The sequence below is a fragment of the Amblyomma mixtum genome, chromosome 1, assembly GCF_055824585.1.
Source record: "Amblyomma mixtum isolate Tamu chromosome 1, ASM5582458v1, whole genome shotgun sequence".
Taxonomy (NCBI): Eukaryota; Metazoa; Arthropoda; class Arachnida; order Ixodida; family Ixodidae; genus Amblyomma; species Amblyomma mixtum.
The window spans coordinates 69,094,056-69,118,368 of record NC_143012.1 but is presented as its reverse complement, the minus strand read 5'-3'; the positions used below and the strand labels follow the sequence as shown (position 1 = coordinate 69,118,368).

Below are 24,313 nucleotides of genomic sequence, written 5' to 3'. Positions count from 1 at the left end.
GTTCTAAGCATTCTTAGAAACTGTGATTTACTGCCCTGTGTGGCCGATTTCCCCAATTAAAACGAATTAATGTCCGGCTCCCGCCATTTTTTTTAAAATTCTGCCTCGTACGGTGGGCGGAGTCGACCAACGCGTGGAGCGCCTTTCACCCAGTCCCGTGGAGGCTTTGCTTTCGCTTTATTTTGTTTTTTAGGTTTCCATGAATAAATAGTTTCATTTGCAGATAATATAGCCGCAAAATAAGCCTGAAGAAATAAAAATACGCGCGGACTATTTGCTTCTACGGACTACTACGTATTACTCCGCCGATGGCAGAGCGGCAAGCCGCCACGGGACTGGGTGAAAGGCACTCCACGCGTTGGTCGACTCCGCCCACCGTACGAGGGAGAATTAAAAAAAAAAGGGCGGGAGCCGGAAGTTAATTCGATTTAATTTGGGAAATCGGCCATACAGGGCAATAAGTTGCAGTTTCTAAGAATACTAGGAACGTGTAGATCGAGTTCCCGCGGCAAAAAGACAAGTTAGATTCCTCTTCAGTGCACTTTTAATGGTGCACTGAAGAGTAATCTGAACTCGTCTGCTTACAGCGGGAACTCGATCTACACATTCTAAGCATTCTTAGAAACTTCGAATTATTGTCCTGTGCGGCCGATTTCCATAATTTAAATCGGATTAAATGCCCCGGCTGTCAGCTTTTTTTTTTTGAACTCGCCACAGACGGTAGGAGGAGTCATCTAACGCATGTAGTGCCTTGCAGACAGTTGCGTGGCAGCTTTGCTTTCCCTTTTATTTTGTTTTTTAGGTTTCCATGGATAAATAGTTTAGTTTAGTTTATGGGGTATAACGTCCCAAAGCGACTAAGGCTATGAGAGACGCCGTAGTGGGGGGCTCCAGAGATTACGACCGCCTGGGGTTCTTTAATGTGCACTGACATCGCACAGTACACGGGCCTCTAGAATTTCTCCTCCAAAGAAATTTGACCGCCGCGGCCGGTATCGCACCCGCGTCTTTTGGGTCAGCAGCCGAGCACCATAACCGCTGAGCCACCGCGGCGGCCATGGATAAATAGATCTAATCAGAGACTACATAGCTGCAAATTAGGCCCACGGAAATAAAAATACGCGTGGACTCTTTGCTTTCGCCGGTCACTACGTATCACTCCGCCGATAACAGAGCGTCAAGCCGCCACAGGACTGATTTAAAGGTTTGTTTACTCCTCCTGCCTTCTGTGGTTGAGTTCAAAAAAAGGCGAGAGCCGGGACGTTTAATCCGATTTAAATTATGGAAATTGGCCACACAGAAAACAATAATTCGAAGTTTCTTAGATTGAGTTCCCGCGGCAAAAAGACGAGTTCAGATTCCTCTTCAGTGCAGCTTTAAGTGAACACTGCCAAATGGGCGTAACTTAAACTGGGCACATCCTCTTGTTCCAGTAAAGGGCTTAATCGCCGGTGCCATCTGAGATCGTGCTCATTGCATAGAAGTGTACATTGCTTTGAAATCAAGCGCAGCCACATATTTCGGTTCTCGGAATCTTCAGTATAAATCGTCAGCACTTTTAGCTCAAAATTTTGTAATGTTCCATTTTTTCACTGCAGTTACTGAACAGTGCCAAGTGCAAAATCAGTCTAGATCACTTAACAGGGACGTCGGGTTAGGTTATTGACCGGAAGTTGTGACATCTGCGTTGGAGGCTTTAACGGGCGGGCTCAGTTTGAAGCGTACACATCTTCTTAGCGGGCACTTTCAGAATATGGACCCTGACCCCTTTAGGGCAAAGAAAAACTTCCAAAGGAAGAAGTGATCTTGAGAGTTGTTACACGAGCACTGATGGTTAAATTGACAAGTTCCGCAGCCTAGGCTGTGAAGAAATGTGCGCAGTGCTACCGCAGCTCTGTGTGACCTGAATGAGTGGTGCCATCTATGTTCACCATACGAAGCACTTTGTTCTGCCACTTGCTCAGTGGTGTCCACTCAGTGATGTCCTGCTGCATTTTCGTAGCCCCACACACCTGAAGGTATTGTTGTATAGGGTATAGGGTTTTGCAGCTGTATGAACACTACGAGAGCACCAAATTGTGAACATTATTTAGGGGGTGGGGTGTTCACTTAAAGGGTCAGTCTACTGAATTTTATCGGCCATATTTTCTTTGCCGCAACCGATAGCTCTCTACTCAAATTACCGTTTAGCCAGGTGTGGTGCCAAGAAGTGCGGTAGAACATTTTAAAATAGAATTTATCAATGTGGGAACACATCTGTGTGAGATGGTAGTCTCATCTGGCAACCATCTGGATTTCCGCCGCGCGGCGACAAACATGGCGGCGCCCGTCGAAGCCGGACTCCATGGCCGGAACTCTAGCTTTGGACTGAATTCTCGTTGTTGCTGCCTTTTTCAGTGTGTTCACTGGCCATAAATGGGGCGCCGGTCTTTCGCTTCGTCTCATTTCGCCTATAAAAAAACGTATAAGTGATAACTTTGCTTTATTTTAATAATTAGAGTGACGATTCTGCCACTTTTAGGCTTAAGTGGAGAGTCGGTTAGTTTACAGCAATGGTTCCCGTCCTGACAACCAGATGGTGCCACTATAGGCTAAGTATTTTTGCGTCTCTGCTAGCATACGCTGAACTAAAAGTGGGAATGTGCCTGCGTTTAGCGTAAGCATAACTATAAATATTGATGTGATTTACAGAAAAAGTGAGCGGTACGCATTCTACAGTTTACTAGAACAAAACGTACGTTTCTCTGACATTGGGGCATACAAACGGTACGTAGTATATTCACTTATGCTTCTACAAAAAAAGACTACCACCTGCTTGAACAAAATGAACGTTTGGGGTCGCCACCATGCATTTTTACGCAACTTTTAACGGCGAAATAAAATATAAATTCCTGCCTAAACCCGGAGCAGTTCCCTCGTTATTGATGTTACAGGGTGCCAACTACCAGAATATGCCATTATTTAAACACTCATCTCGGTGAGTAGACTGACCCTTTAACGTGAACCAAGTTCCAGCATCAGCTGTGTGTGGATGTGGGAGAGAGATTATGACGAGAGGACGCATTTCAGAGGTTCATTTAGGAGTTTGGGAGGAGGGTTGGGGAGGGGTGGACAGCTATTATGTTCGACGTGACCCTTTCTCTCTACCGACAGTGTGTTCACATGACCAGTGGGTCATACATATCATTGGTCACGTGGTCCAAGGCCATTTCTTGGGGTCGCGAAGGCTCAGTGGTTACGGTGCTCGGCTGCTGACCCGAAAGACGCTGGTTCGGCGGTTGAATTCTGATGGAGGCGAAATTCTAGATGGCCATGCACTGTGCGATGTCAGTGCACGTTAAAGAACCCCAGGTGGTCGACATTTCCGGAGCCCTCCACTACGGCGTCCCTCATAGCCTGAGTCGCTTTGGGACGTTAAGCCCGTAAACCATAAACCAAACCACTTCTTGTGGACAGCGACTGCAAGATTCCGTTGATGGAGAGTGTAGTCGTAACAGCCGGCACTGTAAAATGATAAAAAATAAAGCTCTGCTCGTGAACACAAGAGAGAGAGAGATCTCCGTGGCACCTGGTCGTGCCAGTTTTGAGCGCGGCTGTTTCGTGGCAGATCCTGTCCATGATTGAGGAGGCAGCTGGCACGCGCATGTACGAGAGCAAGAAGCAGGTTGCCCAGCGGACCATTGAGAAGAAGGAAGCCAAGCTCGCCGAATTGGACAGTGTGAGTGGACTTACTGCAGCAGTTCTTCTGTTCCTTCTTTCTTTGCTTAGCATGTTCAGCCATTTTTAGCGCTGCTACTACTATACGTGGAGAGCATTAAGGGGGGACACTGGTCTTGAAAAAAAAAATTTTTATTAATGAAGTCACAGTTATGAAATCTTCAGCGAATATGTATTTTTGTGTGCTGATTCTAAATATGTCATTTAATTTCATGTAAAACAATTCCTTGAGCACTTATGCACTTTTTATGCGAGTATTTTGCGGAGAGTTTTGAAGAAAATTTGCTGTGGGAAACTCGCTGAAATGTATGCCATTATGTTCTCTTGACACCGAGGAATGCAATAAGGGTGAAATTGTCTTCCTGGCTCTCACAGAATTTGAGTAATAGGGTACTGAAGCTGCCACTTCAGAAACGGGAATACACACTTTCCTTCTCATTTTTGAAGCGACAACTTCAAAACTCTATAACTTAAGTTCTATGATAGGCAGGAAGACAATTTCACCCTTATTGTATTCCTTGGTGTCAAGAGAACCCAATGGCATACATTTCAGCGAGTTTCCTGCAGCAAATTTTCTTCAAAACTCTCCGCAAAATACTTGCATAAAATGTGCATAAGTGCTCAAGGAATTGTTTTACATGAAATTAAATGACATACCTAGAATCAGCGCACAAAAAATTGGCCAGAAAATTTCATAACTATGACTAAATTAATAAAATTTTCTCTTCAAGACCAGTGTCCCCCCTTAAGGCTTTCGTGGTTGGTGAGCATGGCTGTCCGACCACCAACTGTGAAATTTTGTTTAACTTCGAGGCTTTTCCGGGTCTCTTGAGATCAATGCTCACACCATGCAAAAGTTGCCTGCATTATCTGCCTAGTCCTGAGCATGCAGTCCTCTCTTGCTTTTAATTGTTTTTTTTTTTTTTTTGTGGACAGTCCTCAAGTCTGAAGCAGACTTACTCTTCCGTTTCCCTTTTGAAGTTTGGATTGTATTTGACAAAGCTGTTGCGGTTTAGATGGCTTTGAATCATGAAAGTGTGGCTAAGCAACCAGGAATGTCCAGAAAATGTTGCACTGTATGTTTTTGGTACAGTGGGCTAGGCTCTCAGGGCTTAGTATGATGAGTGTCTGGGCTAGTTGGTATACCGTGCTTGACGCAGGCAGGCAGAAAACAGACAAGTGAAGACGGCAGACAGGGCTGGAATGCCATTTCGTTTTGACACTTTTTCTCTCATGATGCGTAACCATCAGCTGATCAAAGCAAAAATGTAAACAGCTCCATTGAATCGGCCCTGGAAAGTAGCGGATGTATTGCAGTCTTTAGAGGCAGCAAGCATTGCAATGATATCTGGTCTTAAAGGTGCACTGAAGAGGAATCTGAACTCGTCTTTTTGCCGCGGGAACTCGACCTACACGTTCCCAGCATTCTTATAAACTGCGACTTATTGCCCTGTGTGGCCGATTTCCCTAATTAAATCGAATTAACGTCCGGCTCCCGCCTTTACTTTTTAATTCTGCCTCGTACAGTGGGCGGAGTCGACCAACGCATGGAGTGCCTTTCACCCAGTCCCGTGGAGGCTTTGCTTTGGCTTTATTTTGTCGTTTAGGTTTTCGTGAATAAATAGTTTCATTCACAGATAATATAGCCACAAAGTAAGCCCGCAGAAATAAAAATATGTGCAGACTATTTGCTTCTACGGACTACTCCGCATTACTCCGCCGATGGCAGAGCGGCAAGCCGCCACGGGACTGGGTGAAAGGCACTCCACGCGTTGGTCGACTCCGCCCGCCGTACGGGGAGAATTAAAAAAAAAAGGCGGGAGCCGGGCATTAATTTGATTTAATTACGGAAATCGACCACACAGGGCAATAAATCGAAGTTTCTAAAAATGCTCGGAACATGTAGATTGAGTTCCCGCGGCAGAAAGACAAGTTCAGATTCCTCTTCAGTGCACCTTTAAAGGTACTGATTTCTTAGTCGCCTAGTGATTCATAATTCGGCTACAAATGCATAGTGGACACGAGAAGACAAACTATTTGCAGCCGCCGTGGTGGCTCAATGATTATGGCACTCGGCTGCTGACCCGAAAGACATGGGTTCGATCCCGGCCGCGTCAGTCGCATTTCGATGAAGGCAAAATGCTAGAGGCCCGTGTACTGTGCAATGTCATTGCACGTTTAAGAACCCCAGGTGGTCAAAATTATTTGGAGCCTTGCACTACGGTGTCTCTCATAGCCTGAGTTGCTTTGAGACGTTAAACCTTCATAAATTGAACTAAACTAACTATTCTCACTCGTCCTTGTCTGTTTCCTTCTTGTGTCTATGGCTACCTGTGCATCTGTCATCTTATTGCGACACCTAGACCTTTGGATTGTGGTTAAATGAATTCTTGCTTGAATAGATCTTGCCCTCATGCTTCCCTGTTCTTCTGGTCAGCATTAACTGCGTGTGTAGAGCAAGTTAATAGCTGACCTCTTCACTTTGGCTCAGGTTTTATACAACCCTTATACAAAAAATGTGCTATTCTACCAGTACAAAAAATTTATTATTTTTGTTTAATGCAGTATATTCACCGTAACAGATCGTATGCCACTCTACCTGACAGGCCTGCCATACTGCACCATCTGAGAACATGGAAAAAACTTGTGCCCATCAGTCGGACTAACTGCGCGAAACAGAAATCAACTTTCCAGGTGTCATTTGTCATCAACCAAACTTCACTAGAACGGGAATTCTTGTCATCAGCTAAGGTATTTAAAAAAATGTATAAGAACATATTTGGAAGAGAATCCTGTATAGTTTTATGGCCTATACTCGCTATAATATGCGTTTTCGACTGCTGGCTTTTTTTCCATGTAAACGTCCTGCAGCATAAAATTTATCACTGATGCATATGATTACTGTCTTCACTCTAACAGGTATATGTACTGCTACTTTATTTGTATCTTCTGATTGAGGTATCGGGTGATGTATTCAGTTCGTGCTTGTTTGTGTCATATTGTTGTTATATCATTTGGTGTCATTGTTTGTCCTACATAGGCGCTAAAGGTGTGTGCTGCCGCCTGTATCGGGGAGCCAAGGCCTAGTCAGGCCTACCGCCTTTTGCTTTGGCTTCCCCTTTCATTTTGAAAGAAATTAAACACCTAACCGAACCAAACCAAACATAGAAGTTGCCCCCCTGACCTGACACCTCCCCCCTGCGCATCGTGTCGTAGGTCCTGAGCGAAGAGATCACGCCGACCATGAACAAGCTGAAGGAGGAGCGGCAGGCCTACCTGGACTACACCAAGGTGTCCAGAGAGCTCGACCACCTGACCAAGCTGTACATCGCGTGGCAGTACGTCCAGACTGAGGTGGGTGTCGGTCATCATCATCAGCCTGACTACGCCCACTGCAGGGCAAAGGCCTCTCCCATGTCTCTCCTATTAACCCTGTCCTTCGCCAGTTGCCGCCACTGTATCCCTGCAAACTTCTTAAAGGGGCCCAGAAACACAATCTTAGTTGACTGTTTTGCCTGTTGATCGCATGCAGTGAGTTACAATGGTGCTATTAGCATGGGTAATACCATGTATATTCCGTTTTTTAATATTTTAATGTCCTCCCAAAAACAAATTCATTGCGCTGATGGTGTCCCCACACACAGCGGCAGGTTTCAGCAGCGTTATATGACATCACCTGGCGCGAGCTTGATGGCTGAACAAACAGTAAATATACTGCAAATTGTGTGAATAAATAGACACATTTTTTTCCCTGTCTGCGTTTGATATTAGATCAACAAAAACAACTTGTTTGTCTTAGATAAAAGCCCTGCAAAGCAAGTATAATAAAAATACGCCACCAGGGGCTCTGGCATGGAAACTACGCTGCCTGTCTCAGCAAGAACGAGTTACAGAGAGCAGGCAACCATGGAGGGCAAACTTCCGTGACGTGCTCTGGCAGGCTGATTTGATTGGTTGCGCCAGGTGGCGTCATTGGGAGAGCGAAATAGGAGTGGGAAGCCCCGCCAAAATCGAGTTGAGGGCAGCGTTTTGTTTGCTTGTATTTTGAAATTTCTTCACTGAATAACTCCCGTTCCTGTGCATCGATTCCTGTAATTCTTTTTGAGTCAGCATCTGTGTGACATAAAGAACCCACCTGAAGTATAGCCGGCATCCCCCCAAGCAGTGTTTCGCAGCCCTTTTAATCTCATCCGCCCACCTAGCTGTCTGCCGCCCCCTGCTAAGCTTGCCTTCTCTTGGAATCCACTCCGTTACCCTAAAGGACCCCCGGTTATCTTGCCTTCGCATTACATGTCCCGCCTAAGCCCATTTCTTCCTCTTGATTTCGACTAGGATGTCGTTAACCCGCGTTTGTTCCCTCACCCACTTCGCCCACTTGGAGTTTGCACTATTTCAGTTAGCGGACGTGAAGCCGCAGGTTCACTTCCAGCTGCAGCAGTTGCATACTGATAGAGGTGATATGCAAACACGCTCATGTGTTGAGCGTTTGGCCCTTTTTAAAACCTCAGCAGGTCTGAAATCAGTATGGAGTCAGTCCTCTGCTACCGCATGGCCCCTAGCCCCCGAGGACTGCTTGTGTGCCGAAATTTTATTGCCTATATAGTTGCACTTGGCTCATTGCTGAAACTTGGTGGTACAGTAGAACCCCGCTATAATAGACTTGGATATAATAAAAACTCGGATATAGTAAAGTGAAACTGCGGTCCTGTTTTGCCTTCCATACAAGACTGGATATATTTTTTGCGGTTATAGTAAATATTTTCTCCAAAGAATGGCTATAGTAAAAGACGTGTGGCCTTGGCGTCGCACTTTCCGCGGAATGATGTCAGTGCGGCACACGCAGGGCCAACATTAGACACTTTTAGTTGCTGCGTACGTAGCGACATTGCGTACGCAACGCTCACTACGTTCCGTACGCTGTAAAGGACACCCCTGTCACACTTTTAGTTGGCCGTACCGCCGCAGAGCAGTCACGTAGCGCGTTGTGTTGTGTCGCCATCTGGTGACAAACACTGAAAGCGCTGTAGCGCTCGGCTGACCATTTTTCAGTTTCTGAGAATATGAATAGTATATTACTGTCTTTAGTGAAGGAAAAAATGTATAATGTTTAATGAAGTGCAAAAGTAGGCACATGACTAAAAAAAATTATTCGACAGGTGCGGTTGCTATGACGATAAACGTACACAACCTTAGTTAGGCTTAAGAGGTCAAAAATCGCCTCATTATCTGAAAAACAAGGGGCATTTGTCCCTAATATTTTGGCGTGTGGGTGAGAGTAGGCAAAATAAAAGCTAACAGCACAGTTTAGAGCGAGCCATCGCATTGAAGAAAGCAGCGGTGAAGTGAAATCGGTCCGAAGCGGGCGAGATGGTCGCCGCCATGTTCTCTACGCAGCACGTAGCGCCCCGCGTTGCGTACGCTACGTTATGCTTTACAGCGGGCAGGCGTCCGCAACACGCGGCTAGATACGTTGCGTTCTGCGCATGCGTATTCGTTACCCGCGGTGTCGTTGCGTACGCAAGCTCACTGCGTACGTCCAACTAAAAGTGTCTATTGTGAGGCAAATGGATACCAAACACGATAAAACTGTGCTCTCTGAGATAGCTTCACCACTAGGCTCGGAAGTTGTGAGGAGAAGCCCGCTTCTGGAAGTCCTTGGGGGCCATGAGGCAAAGTGCGCGACACGAGCGGAAAAAAGTAGCGCTAGCTATGAACGCAGATAGAAGGCGTTGCGGATCGCTGAGGAATGAAAGACCGTAAAAGTGCAGTGACGAATATGAAAGGAAAGAGAACTGCGAACGTTCGCGGCACAGCAGCGCGAAGCACAAGGAAGCGGTGCCAAGAAATGGAGGCACGGTGACACTGGGTCTCAATTGTGTCGCGTGCATTTCTTAACTATTGTCTCTTAAATGACACCGAGGCTGCAGAAAATGTCGCCGTGTTCACCCAAAACTTTGGTTTTCACTTCAAGTCAAACTGGGGAAAAAACGTGGAGGCTGACAAAGAGGGTTCAGCTTAAGTTAAGGACAACATAGTGAGCTATGGAAAGAAAAATGATAGATGTAACATTAAGAGATCGGAAGCGGGCGGAGTGGGTGAGGGAACAAACGCGGGTTAATGACATCCTAGTCGAAATCAAGAGGAAGAAATGGGCTTGAGTAGGGCATGTAATGCGAAGGCAAGATAACCGCTGGTCCTTAAGGGTAACAGAGTGGATTCCAAGAGAAGGCAAACGCGGCAGTGGACGGCAGCAAGTTAGGCGGGCGGATGAGATTAAGAAATTTGCGGGGATACAGTGGCCGCAACTGGCGAAGGACAGGGTTAATTGGAGAGACATGGGAGAGGCCTTTGCCCTGCAGTGGGCGTAATCAGGCTGATAATGACGATGAAGTAAAACTCGTGTTATATTGGTAGCTGCTTTGTATGTGTGCAAATGAAATACTTCCACAAGATGTAAACAAAAATGAAAGCGTGATAATGTGTGATGTGATAACTGAAAATAAATAATTATCGCATGGAGAGACAATAAGAGCAGGATGGAAGGTATTTGTGAGTGTTTCTTTTATAAACCAGCCACTGTGTTTAGTGAGTAGGCAATTAATTACTAGAGAACTTCCTCAGAGCCATGCCGTCACCAACGACTGATATAGTAAAGATTTCTGCTGGTCCGCGTCACTGTACTATAGAGAGGTTCTACTGTATATTCTAACGTTTACCGTTGATATACTTGGGTGTGGCGAAGCCAATTAAGCAGTGGTGCAGCACTTTTTTTTTTAGTTACTCGGAAAAACCGAAATGAAAATTAACATCAAATGCAATGGAAACCCTGACACGACGCTACAACCCTATGTGCAGGAATTGAGTCTGACCTCGAAGGAGAAGCTGGACAAGATGAAGGCGACCGTCGAGGAGTCCAGGGCCTCGGTGGAACAGCTGCAGGGCAAGATGAAGGACATGAGCAAACTCATAGCCAACATGGAGCGCAAGATGGATGAGGTACGTCCGAAGTCATTCCCTCCTGTGTTTTCTCTTCTTAATGTCAAATCGATTCAGATCATCTCGGGCCATTTGCCTAAGGTGTGAGTCCAGTACTTGAAGAACACATTACGAGCTAGTTGGTTTTCCATCACACGAAAACAGCGCAAACTTCACAAAGGACGCAGAAAGGGGAGACGAGACACATGCGCTGACTAACAACTGAAATTTCATTGCTCTGACACATCGTTAAATATACTCAAGGCATCAAAAACAACAAGAAGGATAAGACAAGAATCATAGACGAGCAGGAAATCATGACTGCTGAGCTGTCGAAAGGAAACGAAATTCCTTATCCAGAAGGGCCATGGATGGGGTGCTGACACAGCGGTCTTTTAGGCTCGCGTTTTTTTGGCTTCGATTACCTCGCATGATTTGGTCACTGCACCTGCTCAGTATGCTCGTGTCACTCCAGTAAGGAGTGCATTTCAGTTCAGTACTTTTGACCTCGGGGTAATCCAACAGATTTAATAGGTGCCGTGTGTCTTGGCTTTTCTGTCCCTTCCTGCCTGACATATAAATTTACTAGTTTACAGGGAATGTATTGCAACACAGTCGGTTACTAGCAGCTACAGCTGGACTATTCCCAAGATGAAGCTTGTAAATGGAACGCAAGAGTTGAGATATGCATAGATTTAGCTGCTTGGGGAACTCCAGAAGCACTCAAAGGAACCTGGCTTGAGAACCCCTGGTCTAAGGTCAGTTCAATTATATGCACTTGTTGCACCATTTTAAGGGGGGTGCCTGGTCTTGAAAAGAAAATTTTATTAATCTAGTCATAGTTATGAAACTTTCAGGGCACATGTATTTTTGTGCGCTGATTCTAGATATGTCATTTAATTTCATGTAAAACAATTCCTTGAGCACTTATGCAATTTTTATGTAAGTATTTTGCAAAGAGTTTTGAAGAAAATTTGCTGCGGGAAACTCTCTGAGATATATGCCATTGGGTTCTCTTGACACCAAGGAATCCAGTAAGGGTAAAATTATCGTCCTGGCTATCATAGAACTTGAGCTGCCACTTCAGAAACAGGAATACACACTTTTCTTCTCATTTCTGAAGCGACAACTTCAAAACCCTGTAACTTAATTTCTGTGATAGGCAGGAAGACAATTTCACCCTTATTGTATTCCTCGGCATCAAGAGAACCCAGTGGCGTACATTTCAGAGAATTTCCCACAAGAAATTTTTTCAGAGCTCTTCACAAAATACATGCATAAAAATTGCATAAGCGCTCAATAAATTGTTTTACATGAAATTAAATGACATACTTAGAATCGACACACAAAAATGCATATTCCCTGAAGATTTCTTAACTGTGACTTCATTAATAAATTTTTTTTTTTTCAAGACCAGGCTTCCCTCTTTAAGGGGGGAAGAGGGTCTTAGAAATAAATTTTTACTAATGAAGTCAGAACTATGAAATATTTGGGGAACACACATTTTCACGTGCTGATTCCAAATACGCAATTGAATTTTATGTACAATAAGCCCTTGTGCACTTGTGCAATATGTTGGGTAACTTTTGCCAAGAGTTTGAAAGAAGTTATACTGCAGGGAACTTGTTAGAGTTCATGCTATTGGCTTCCCTTGACATCAAGGTATGCAATAAGGGTAAAATTATCATCCTGCCTCTTGTAGAAGTGAGTTGTAGGATTCTGAAGTCGTCAGCTTCTTCCCATTTGTGAAGCGGCAAATTCAAAACCCTGTAACTCAACTTCTGTGATAGGCAGGATAATAATTTAGCCCTTATTGCATAGTTTGTTGTCAAGACAAGCCAATGGCGTGTGTCCTAGCAAGTTTCCTGCAGCAAAATTTATTGAAAGTTATTGGCAAAAAGTTACATAGCATATTGTATAAGTGAACAAGGAGTTGTTTTACATAAAATTAAATTACATATTTGGAATCAGCATGTAAAAATACATGTTTCTAGAAGATTCTATTATTGTGACTTCATAAACAAATTTTTTTTCAAAGACCAGCTTCCTCCCTTAACCCTTTCACCGCCACTCCCGAGATAACTCGGGCTACCACATATGCACACCCCCTGCCTCTCCCGAGTTAACTCGTTTTGGCTTTTTAACTCACCCCCTGCCGCTCCCGATAATACTCATGTAAAAGAAAACTGTGGAAACATGTAGCGCCATCTATGGAGAGACGCCGTAAATTCATAGATCTTGTAGGGTAAATTTTAAACAACAGATGGCGCGCATGTTTCCACATCCGAATCACTTCGTTTTGGTCAGCGCAGAGCAGCCATGAGGCTATATGCCACACTCGTCCGCGCTTTGACGGACGAAGAAATTCAAAATTGCTTGTGAATTCGGAGTCCAATGATAATGAGAACGAGGAGGGAGCCCACCTAAGGGTCTTGTCGAGCGATGACAGCGATGAAGTCCCCCTTCCACCGAAAAATCCGCGTAAGAAAAGGAAATCCGACGGGCACGATTGGTGCTGGAAGATTTGATTCAGTACAACTAATATCTATAAGATTATCCTGAATAAACATGTCTACATGCCCTGCGGAGCATTTTAGTGCGTTACTAGCAAAAAATTTCCAGGAAACTAACATGCAAAAAAAAACCCGGCAGGGTGTGTGCAGAAGTGAGTAAAGAAACCTGGCAGTGAAAGGGTTAAGAAGTGCTGCATTTTTGTATTCATTTTTCTATACCTAGCACGCACGCGCACTGCACTTCGGTGTTCGGTTTGCAAGCGCACGTGTCTAGTTCAGGATGATTTCGTGGTTGGCTTGGCTTGCGGGCGAGGGATTAAAATATGTGTAGCTCAGAGTTTTTTGAGCCTCGAGGCATTCAAAAGGTGCTATAGCACTCCACCTGTCTTGTCATCTTTCCCTTCCTACTTAAAGGGCGTGCAAAAGTTGCCCAAACTCAATTAGTAATGAGTGGGTATGTAGAGAAACAGTCTGCTGTAAGGAATTACTGCACGGATTTTCAATCTCTAAAAGAGTTAACACTTGGGCTGGTTGGCTGTCAGAAATTACGAAATGTTTCTGACATCGAGACTGCACACTTGAAAAAAGACAATTCGGTCATCTCTTTAGCCATAGGGAACTCCAGCAGCTCTAGAGAAGTATCGAGCTTCAGCCCCACCTGCCCGGTATGCAGTTAGATGCACGGCCCCTCTTTAAAAAATGCCCAAACTCAGTATCTCACTGCACGTTGAAAGAGACTTGTATAAACCTATCTGTTGCTTAAGATCTGTTCCTAAATAAAGTGTGTTGTACCGGGTGTCCCAAAAATGACTGATGGATTTTGAAAATGAATAAAAAAAAAACGGAATGAGATAGAATTGTATTGTTTGCGGCCTTACGCTTAGGAAATCAGGGAATTTTATCCCTTCAAAATTCAAATTTAGTTTACAATTCCACCGACACGTGGCGCTACAGGCGATCTGGAACAGGTATAGCTAAAACGGAGCATATTTGAGCTCGTCATTCCGTAGTTCGCCGTCAAGCTGATAACGTGTGCTATTGAGAGTGCAATTTTGCTGTACCAAAATGATTTATTCCGTTGAACAGCGGGTGTTTATTGTGTTAGAGTTCCACCGCCTGGAACACAGTTTTGTTGAAACGAGGCGCAGTTTCCAAAGAAAATACCCGCCACCTGTTGGTGGAAATGTAAACTAAATTTGAATATTAAAGGGATAAAATTCCCTGATTCCCTAAGCGTAAGGCCGCAAACAATACAATTCTATCTCATTCCGTCTTTTTTTTATTGATTTTCAAAATCCATCAGTCATTTTTGGGACACCCGTTATAAGAACTGTAAGTGCTGAGCAACACTTGGGTATAGGTGTCTGGGAAACCCATAAAGCACTTCAATGAAGTCGAGAGTTCTCCAAAACCCAGTTTGACAACCTCCATCTATAATGGAGGTAGTGAAGATGTGGGGTGGCATTGTTTTTTTTTATGGATCCCTAAAGAGAAAAGTATACAGCATCTGTATCTTACCGGTGCTCACCTATGGGGCAGAAACGTGGAGGCTAACAAAGAGGGTTCAGCTTAAGTTAAGGACAATGCAGCGAGCTATGGAAAGAAAAATGATAGGTGTAACATTAAGAGATCGGAAGCTGGCAGAGTGGGTGAGAGAACAAACACGGGTTAATGACATCCTAGTTGAAATCAAGAGGAAGAAGTGGGCTTGGGCAGGGCATGTAATGCGAAGGCAAGATAACCGTGGGTTCTTAAGGGTAACGGAGTGGATTCGGAGAGATGGCAAGCGTAGCAGGGGGCGGCAGAAAGATAGGTGGGCGGATGAGATTAAGAAGTTTGCGAGGATAGGGTGGCCGCAACTGGCGAAGGACAGGGTTAATTGGAGAGACATGGGAGAGGCCTTTGCCCTGCAGTGGGCGTAGTCAGGCTGATGATGGTGATAATGACCTTGTGTGACTACTTGCAATAGCAGGCTGGGCTTTTGTTATGCATTTACTTGAGAGACAGGTTGCCGGAGTGTTGCCCAAAGTCCATTGCGTCAGCTGATTCATGTTTAGCTTTTTGTTAGTCTACGGCCCCGTATGGATTTGGTTTGCTTCTGAGCCATGTGGTAGGGCCCTCTAGCATCTCTAGAAGCGAGTCTCTGGATTATAGGAGGGCAACAGCCTCTCCTCCCCTTCGAGAGATATCAACCGCTGGCCATGCAAAATGAACCGAGCTAGCTGCACGGCTTGGCAGTGAAGGGGGAACGAGGGTCTTAAAACTAACTTTTATTTATGGCTAGAATCTCATGAAATTTTGCGCCCAGATGCGTTTTTCTCTTCTGATTCCAAATATGTAATCGTAATTCAGCTGGTGGTCTTAAATCTTACAAAGTCTAGAATGTGATTAGGTAATTTCTTATGCAGCTTTAATGAACTTTCTCACTGCATTTTGTTGCTTTTATTTACATAAATTGATAGCCAGAGAGTTCCCATACCCGGTGACATTCTTCGTTTTTCTCTAAAGGCATGTCATCCTGATATACTATGTCGAGAGTAAGAGGTCACAGTATTTGACACTGCAACTCGTTAGGCTAATTGTAAATTGCTATTTACACGTGGCCTAAACAAAAAAAGTAAGAATGTCATCGGGTATGTTAATTCTCTGGCTATCAATTCATGTAAATAAAAGCAACAAAATGCAATGAGAAAGTTCATTAAAGCTGCGTAAGAAATTACCTAATTACACCCTAGAATTTAAGATAACTTTTGATCTAAGACCACCAGCTCAATTGTGGTTACATGTTTGGAATCAGAAGAGAAAAGCGCATCTGTGTGCAAAATTTTATGAGATTCGAGCCATAAATAAAAAGGTCAGTTTTAAGACCCTCGTCCCCCCTGAAGTTAATGGGCTGTTTTTTTTTTTTTTTGACAAAGACTGCACCTTGGGCTGGTGAATACACGGCATCGCTATGCTTCTCGGGAGAGGTGCTTTTGGAAGGTTGTAGGTTTTGTAAATAGGCGTTGTACAGCTGTTTTGTCGCACTTGTTGCCCACGAGACCTAGGGGTCCATATTTTGGAGTGAATTCCGACAAATGGCAAGCAGTGGGTGGATGAGATTAGGAAGGTCGCCGGGATTAAGTGGACCCAGTTGGCAGAGGACAGGGTCAGCTGGAGGAATATGGGAGAGGGCTTTGTTTCTACCGTCTGTTCCGTATTTATCTGTCCGTGTTAGAAAAAATTCTCCTGCACAAACTACTGGACTATACGGGCTCAAACGCCGACTACAAGGTAGCTTATGATGGTCTTCGTCTTTCGATATGTAATTTAACATCTAAACTTGCCTGCATTTTCAGGAATCGGCGAAAAACTGCATTCGGCAGCGGCAGAACTTTTCGTCGAGGCGAGCAAAGAAGCCACTTTGACAGGCTGCGCCATCTGGCGAGCGGTGAGGCAACCGATGTCATGGCTTGGGGCGGGAATGCGCACCTCGCGCGGTTTCTTCGGATGTGCGTGTCGTCTGCTCCTTGAAATTAACACCGCTCACCAGATGGCGCAGTCTGTCACACGGGCTTCTTTGCTCGCCTGGACGAAAAGTTCTGCCGCAGCTTAATGCAGTTTTTCGCCGATTCCTGAAAATGCAGGCAATTTTAGATGTTAAATTACTTATCGAAAGACAAAGACCATCATAAGGTACCTTGTAGTCGGCTAAGAGCCCATATAGTGCAGTAGATTGCGCAGAGGAATTTTTCGTAACAGGGACAGATAAATGCGGAACACGCGGTACTGTCGACTCGGTTAAAGGGGCCCAGAAACACAATCTTAGTTGACTGTTTTGCCTGTTGATCACATACAGTGAGTTACAATGGTGCTATTAGCGTCAGTAATACCACATATATTCCGTTTTTTAATATTTTAATGTCCTCCCAAAAACAAATTCATGGCTCTGATGGTGTCCCCACACAGTGGCGGGTTTTAGCAGCGGATATGACATCACCTGGCGCAAGCGTGATGATTGACAAACAGTAAATATACTGCAAATTGTGTGAATAGTAGTAGTAGTAGTGAAAACATTTATTTTCTTTTTTTTTTAAAGGAAGAGTTAGGGAGTAGGGGGATGGGGATAGATAGATGTGGAGCTTCAGTGGTCGGTATTCCCTAGTCCAGGATCCCGTTGGCCTCCGCCGCTGCCTTGGCCCTCGTCACCAGCATAAGCTGTGTGCTCGGGTCGGAGTCAGCCAGGAGGGCCTCCCACTGCTCTAGACTAGGGCTATTTACCTTTGGTAGTAAAGGGCTTTTTTCGCAGCCCCAGGTGGCGTGGTACGTTGTGGCGTAGCCCCCACACCACACGCACTCTTTCGCGTATCTGTTCGGCCACATTTTGTGATACATGGCTCTGCTTGGGTAGGTGTCTGTTTGTAGTCGTCTGAGCGTGGTGGCCTGCTCTCTGTCGAGGATATCCGCCGGAGCCGAGTACTTCTTGCGCGCTCCCAACAACGCCTTCATTGCCTCCCCGTAAGATTCTGGCGTGCTGAAGGGTTCGACTGGCAAACCCGCCCTCCGGTTCGTGAACCCTCGGACAACGGTGTCTGCCATGAGATTTCCCTCAACCCCAGTGTCAGGGACCCAAATGATGGTGTGTTGAATGCTTGTGTTGTTTGATCCATGTCTGTGTTGTTTTTGTTCGAAGAGGATACTCGCGGCTTTTCGGCCGATCCTTCCATCTCTGTATGCCCTTGCTGCAGCCTGAGAATCCGTCGCTATCCAGTAACTCAGTCCCTGCCGATTGGCTTCAGTCAGGGCTAGAGCTATGGCGATCTCTTCCGCTGCTTGTGTTGTCCTTGTGCGCACTGATGCACCAGTAACTATATTCCCATTGGCGTTCACTACTGCTACCGCCCTAGCGTTTGCCTTCGTTCTGTACTTGGACGCGTCAACATACAGAACCATCTGTTTTTTCTTTAGGAACCTGTCCAACTCCAATGATCTCGCCGCCCGTCTTCCTTCGTGGTTCTTGGGGTCCATGTTTCTGGGCACTGGTTTAACCAAGAAAGTGCTCCTAATTTGGCTGTCAATGTCTGTCTTGTCTTCGCCCTCGTCTTCTGCCGGGTATCCTAGCTTGACCAGTAGTGCGCGGCCAGCGGCTGTTCTTTTAAGTCTTTCCATTTGAAATCTGAGCATGGTTTCGCTGTGCTCCTCATACGTGCCGTACACCCCCATGTTCATCAGCTTCTCTGTCGAGGCGCAGGTCATGACGCCTAAAGCTTGCTTATACGCCCTTCTGATGCATGTTTCCATTTTGTTCTTTTCCCCTTTGTTAGGTTGTAGGTACGGAAGCGCGTACGTCATCCTCGGTATGATTAGCGCAGAAGTGATCCGTAACGCATCTCGCTCCTTCACCCCTTTTCTCTTGTTCGTAATCCGGCTTAACATCCTGCATATCTGTTTCGTGGAGTGTTCTAAGAGCTGGATGGTATGGTCCCGTTTGCCTTTCTCCTGCAGCCACATTCCCAAGATGCGAAGCTTATTTGTCCTCCTTACGGGTTGTCCATCTATCTCTAATTCTATCGTTCCCCTGTCCTCTTTATTTTTGTGAAGTCTAATAAATTCTGATTTTTCTGGGGAGCACTGCATGCCGCTAAAGAAAGCAAATTGACCGATCTCATCCGCCGCTCTTTGCAATATTTCTTGCTTGTTTCCCGTCGACCCTTTGGTCGTCCACACTGTGATGTCGTCCGCATAAACTGAATGTTCGACATCTTTGATGTTTTTCAGTCTCCTAGTTAATCCAATCATTGCTATGTTAAAGAGCAAAGGTGAGATGATGGATCCTTGTGGCGTCCCTCTGTTTGGCGTCGTCTTCTTTTCTGACCTAATGTTGTTGATGCCGATCGTTGCTGTTCTGTTAGACAGGAAGGCCTTTACGTATGCGAAGATCCTCTCCCCACAGTTTGTTGCCGAGAGTTCTGTGAGAATGGCATTGTGGCCGATGTTGTCGAAGGCCCCCTTGAGGTCTACGGCCAAGATTACGCCTTCTCGAGTGCCCGATATTTGTTTTAGTACCGTGTCTCTTAACTGGAGCATCACGTCTTGCGTGGAGAGCCCCGTTCTGAACCCGAACATGGTATCCGGAAACAGACCGTTGTCCTCCATGTAAATGCTCAGTCTAGTCTTGACCACTTTCTCGTAGAGTTTACCGAGGCATGAAGTTAGGGAAATGGGCCTAAGGTTCTCCAAACTGGGTGTTTTCCCTGGTTTAGGTATCACGATAATCTCAGCGTGTTTCCACTCCGCCGGGACCGTGCCCCTTTCCCAGTGCTCATTGATTAGTCCAGTCAGGCTTTCGATTTGGTCATCACTGAGGTTTCTGATCATTGCATTTGTTACTTGATCTTTTCCCGGTGTTGTGTTCCTTGTGAATGACCTGGCAGCCGCGTATACCTCGTAGTCTTTTATCGGTTCATCCAGCTTCGAGTTCCTTGTCCCTGAATATACCATGGTGCAGGGTGGCACCTGCGTGCTTCCGACGTACCTGTTCCAAAGAAAATCTGTAATCTGGGCGTCCGTTCCCTGAAAATTGTGCGTGATACGTTCTATCGTTTTGCTGTTTTCTCTTTTTGATTTTGTCGGGTCTATGAGGTGCCTGAGCAGCGCCCATGTTTTAGCGCTACCCAAGTTGCCGTTTAGTTCATTGCAAATTTGGTGCCAATTATCTCTAAGTAAGTTTGCAGTGTGGTCTTCTATATCCTTATTGATTTGAGCTATTCGGAGTCTCAATTTCCTGTTATGTTTTTGTTTCTTCCATCTTTTCGTCAGCCCCCTACGAGCCTCCCAAAGATGTAGCAATCGTTTATCCGCACGTGGAAATTCATCGGTGACCTCTAGCTCCGTAGTATTGTCTCTGTGGACCTCTCGTAGTCGTTTGGTCCACTTTTCGATGTCCGTTATCGCAGTTCTTCCGGCTTCATTCTCCAACTGTTCACGGAATTTTTTCCAATCTGTGATTTTTGTCTTTCTCTGGATTGTGCTGAACCTTGTAAGTTTAATTTGAGTTTGAATTACGTAGTGGTCACTTCCGAACTGCTCCCCGGTGTTAGACCATTCGTAGTCTAGGATATTTCCTATGATGGTCAAATCAGGGCTAGTGTCTCTTGAAACGCTGTTTCCGACCCTAGTAGGGTATCTGCTATCGGTAACGATTTCCAGCCCGTGCGTGTCCACTCCATCTAGGATGGTTTTTCCTTTCTTTGTATTGATCTTGTAGCCCCACTCTTTGTGCGGAGCATTGAAATCTCCTACAATCACAAGGTGGTTTTGTTTTACCAGGCCGATCACCGCTCTAATGATTTCTCTGAAGTCATGTCTCTTCTTGCGCGGTGGTGAATATATGTTAAGTACGAATAGGCTCTTCTCCCCGCGCTTCTTAGGTATTACCTCTATTAAAAGGTGTTCTATATCTTCTTCTGGTGTCGTGTGCTTGTGCGTAGTGACCCCCTTCTGACATAAAATGGCCACTTTTTTAAATCTTTCATCTACTATGGTGTCGTAGCCGACTATCTTCGGCGAAGTGTTAGTTTCTTGCAGCGCTATTACAGTAGGAGGGTGTTTATGCTGCATTACATGTATGTTGAAATCGGTTTTTTTTCTAAATCCTCTACAGTTCCATTGCCATATTGTAAATTTTTCTTCTGCGTTAGCCATGATGTGACACTACTGCTGCGCCGCGAAGATCTTCGCGCTTTCGTTTAGGTCGACCTGTTCCGGTGCTCTCTTGTTTTGTCTCCTGAACAGTTCTGCCAATCTCTGATCGGTCGCGTTCAGTCTGCTCATGATTTGTTCCAGCGTCGTCAAGACTGTTTTCTGTTGCTCCTGTATTTGGTGTAGTGGTATAGTAGCATCTATTTCTTCCCTTACTTGCGGTTGTACGGCTGCTGGCCCCTGCGTGCTTGTTTTCGTCGTGGGCGATTGTACTCCGTGTACTTTTCCTCGGTTTGTATCATTTTCTTCTCTTTGTTGTCGCTGTTCTATAAACGAGAGCCTCCTTTTTAGTCGTTCATTTTCCTCTCTAAGTTCCCTGTTTGTTTTTTCTAGAGCTTCGAATCTAGCCTGTATCGAATAATCTAGAGCAGTGGGATAGACTGGAGACTCGCTCCCAGACTGACTCACCTTCTTGGACTGCTTGGTCTTCTGTTTAGATGCGGAAGCGCCATGAGCATTCCCTCGAACCCAGGCGTTGTCGCTACCGTGGTCGGTGGTTCTCGCGTCTGCTAACCCCGGAAAGTCTCCCTCTTTGAAGAACGGCGTTCGGCTTCTGCTGCCGCCGCGTCTGTTCCGAGACGCAGATCTCGAAGATCCGTTCTTTTCTTTCGTTTCGGCTTCCTCGCTGTCGAACCACCGCGGCCTGTGGCCACCGTGGTAACTGCTTTCTTTTTTCTTGCCTTGCTGGTTCTGCTGGCCTTTCCGCTTGAGACGTCTCTTACATCCTATATCGCCCGTGGCGTGAGCTTCGCCGCACCACTCACACTTGGGCTCCCCACACTCGTGTCCGTCGACGTTGGCACGTTTGCATCTAAGACACTGCGGAATGGGTTCTGGTTCCGGGCAGACGTCTGATCGGTGCCCCTGCAGGTGGCATCTGAAGCACACCTGCTTCGTAGGTTGGTAAGGGTAAACTCTGTACAGTCCTCCCATCACTGCGACTGTCTTGGGCAACCTCGGTCCGTCGAACGCGATGAGCGCTGACTCTGACTTCCCGAGCATTCTTGCGTAGACTGCACGAATTCCCGGCGTTGCTACTTGGATGTGGTTCATTAGGACTTCTTGCGTGGTGCCGGCCATCACTCCATGCACCACACCCCGGACAGTTCCCTCCGCCGTGGAGCAGTATGCATTGAACTCGAATTGTTTGTCTCCGAGGCACAACTTCCTCGTCTTTTGCAGAGCTTCTGCCTTCGCGCCATCTGGCGTCCGGACTATTATTATGTTTGAGATGGCTTTCACCGCGACAAGCATGTCGCCGATGTATACCAGGTTGCATTCCTTCACCAGGGCTTGTATGTAATCGCTGGGCTTGAAATCTCCCACTCTTAGGTTGTGGCTCTTCGGTCGGAATACGATTTTGTATCCTCCTTTCGGGAGCTGTACGAAATCTCGCCTGTTGAATAAATAGACACATTTTGTCACCTGTCGGTGTTCTATATTAGATCAACAAAAACAACTTGTTTGCTGCCGCGGTGGCTCAGTGGCTATGGTGTTCGGCTGCTGGCCTGAAAGACGCGGGTTCGATCCCGGCCGCGGCGGCTGAATTTCTTTTGAGGAGAAATTCGAGGCCCGTGTACTGTGCGATGTCAGTGCACGTTAAAGAACCCCAGGTGGTCGAAATTTCCGGAGCCCTCCACTACGGCGTCTCTCATAGCCTTAGTCGCTTTGGGACGTTAAACCCCATAAACCAAACCAAAAACAACTTGTTTGTCTTAGATAAAAGCCCTGCAAAGCAAGTAAAATAAAAATACACCACCAGGGGCTCTGGCATGGAAACGACGCTGCCAGTCTCAGCAAGAACGAGTTACAGAGAGCAGGCAACCATGGAGGGCAAACTTCCGCGACGTGCTCTGGCTGGCTGTTTTGATTGGTTGCGCCAGGTGCCGTCATCGGGAGAGCGAAACAGGAGTGGGAAGCCCCGCCAAAATCGAGTTGAGGGCAGCGTTTTGTTTGCTTGTATTTTGAAATTTCTTCACTGAATAACTCCCGTTCCTGTGCATCGATTCCTGTCATTCTTTTTAAGTCAGCATCTGTGTGACATAAAGAATCCACCTGAAGTACAGCCGGTATCCCCCCAAGCAGTGTTTCGCAGGCCCTTTAACCCTTTGAGGGTCGAATTATTTTGAAGAAAACTTTCCCAGGTGGTCAAATTACTTTATTGCGGATCTTGAATCTACAAAATGTATATAATCGAGAATAAATAGTAAAAAAAAAATTAGGAACAGTACTTTGGTGACAGCATCACTCACAACTGGAAAATGTTCAATAGAATAAAATAGCAACGGTGATAAGCAAGCTAAGAGCAGCACCAATAAAGATAGAAATCAACTTTCGCCGCCTCTGCAAAACAGTGCCCACAAAGAGAAAACACGTTTCGCGCGACTCCGTTGCGATCGCGCGGCGGAATCGAAACTGCGTAGGCGCGTTGCCACAGAGGGCGAGAGTACCTCGCGAGCAACGGTGATAAGCAAGCTAAGAGCAGCGCCAATAAAGATAGAAATCAACTTCGGCAGCCCCTGCAAGATAGTGCTGACAAAAAGAAAACTGAAATTTCGCGCGACTCCGTTGCGATCACGCGGTGAAACCAGAACTACAAAAGGGGCGTTGCCGCAGTCTGTGCCGCTAGACATAAGTTCTGCTTATCTCCGTAAGAAGGCAGCACAAAATTCAAACACTTCTTGTTAGTCCTAAGAGGTGGCAGCACCCCCCAGTGAGCACGCATTGCTCTTTTGGCGCAAAATTTCAAACGGAAGATCGAAACCGTACAAGTACGGCAAAGACCTTGCGGGACAGAAAACCGCCGCCGTACATATACGGCAAAAACCTTCAAAGGGTTAAGATGCAGTTAGGCTGTCGATGACTTGTGATCCGCCGCTCTCACGGCACAGACTGGCGTTTCTCTCCGAGCCATTGAACCGTGTCCCCTTGCTTTTCGTTGCCTGCTGCAGGAGACGGGCGACAAGCTGGAGTCGCTGGAGAAGCGGCTCAAGCAGTTGCAGATGGACGAGACCAAGGCCGCCTCCGACCTGCAGCACACCAAGGCCGACATCAAAGACGAGCACAAGAGGCGCGCCGGTGTGAACAAGAGCATTGAAGAGGTGCCCACCTTCATTGCAGGGCTTACCGTGGCGCCCTGCTGCGTCTCTTGGCATGCATTTGCTCAACCAGGCTCTTGCCAGTACCCACATACCGTATTTTCTGGTGTATAAGACGCACCCTTGTATAAGACGCACCCGCCATAAATGCAAGCTGTCATTGGAAAAGTTCGTATATAAGACGCACCAATGTATAAGATGCACCCCAGTTTACCCAGTTAGGCTAGTGAGGCTTAATAAACCCGCTTGCGCGACCATCGCGATATGCAC

At 46.0% G+C, this 24,313-nt stretch overlaps 1 protein-coding gene across 1 annotated transcript in view; it reads left to right on the top strand.

The window, feature by feature from the left end:
* The window catches only part of SMC2 (structural maintenance of chromosomes 2), a 95,493-nt gene that overhangs the window by 6,000 nt on the left and 65,180 nt on the right, over positions 1 to 24,313 (top strand). Inside the window, exons 3-6 of the mRNA XM_089551867.1 lie at positions 3,608 to 3,718; positions 6,934 to 7,071; positions 10,573 to 10,713; positions 23,897 to 24,046. Of these exons, the coding sequence (XP_089407993.1) occupies positions 3,608 to 3,718; positions 6,934 to 7,071; positions 10,573 to 10,713; positions 23,897 to 24,046 (540 nt within the window). The remainder of the gene's footprint in view (positions 1 to 3,607; positions 3,719 to 6,933; positions 7,072 to 10,572; positions 10,714 to 23,896; positions 24,047 to 24,313) is intronic.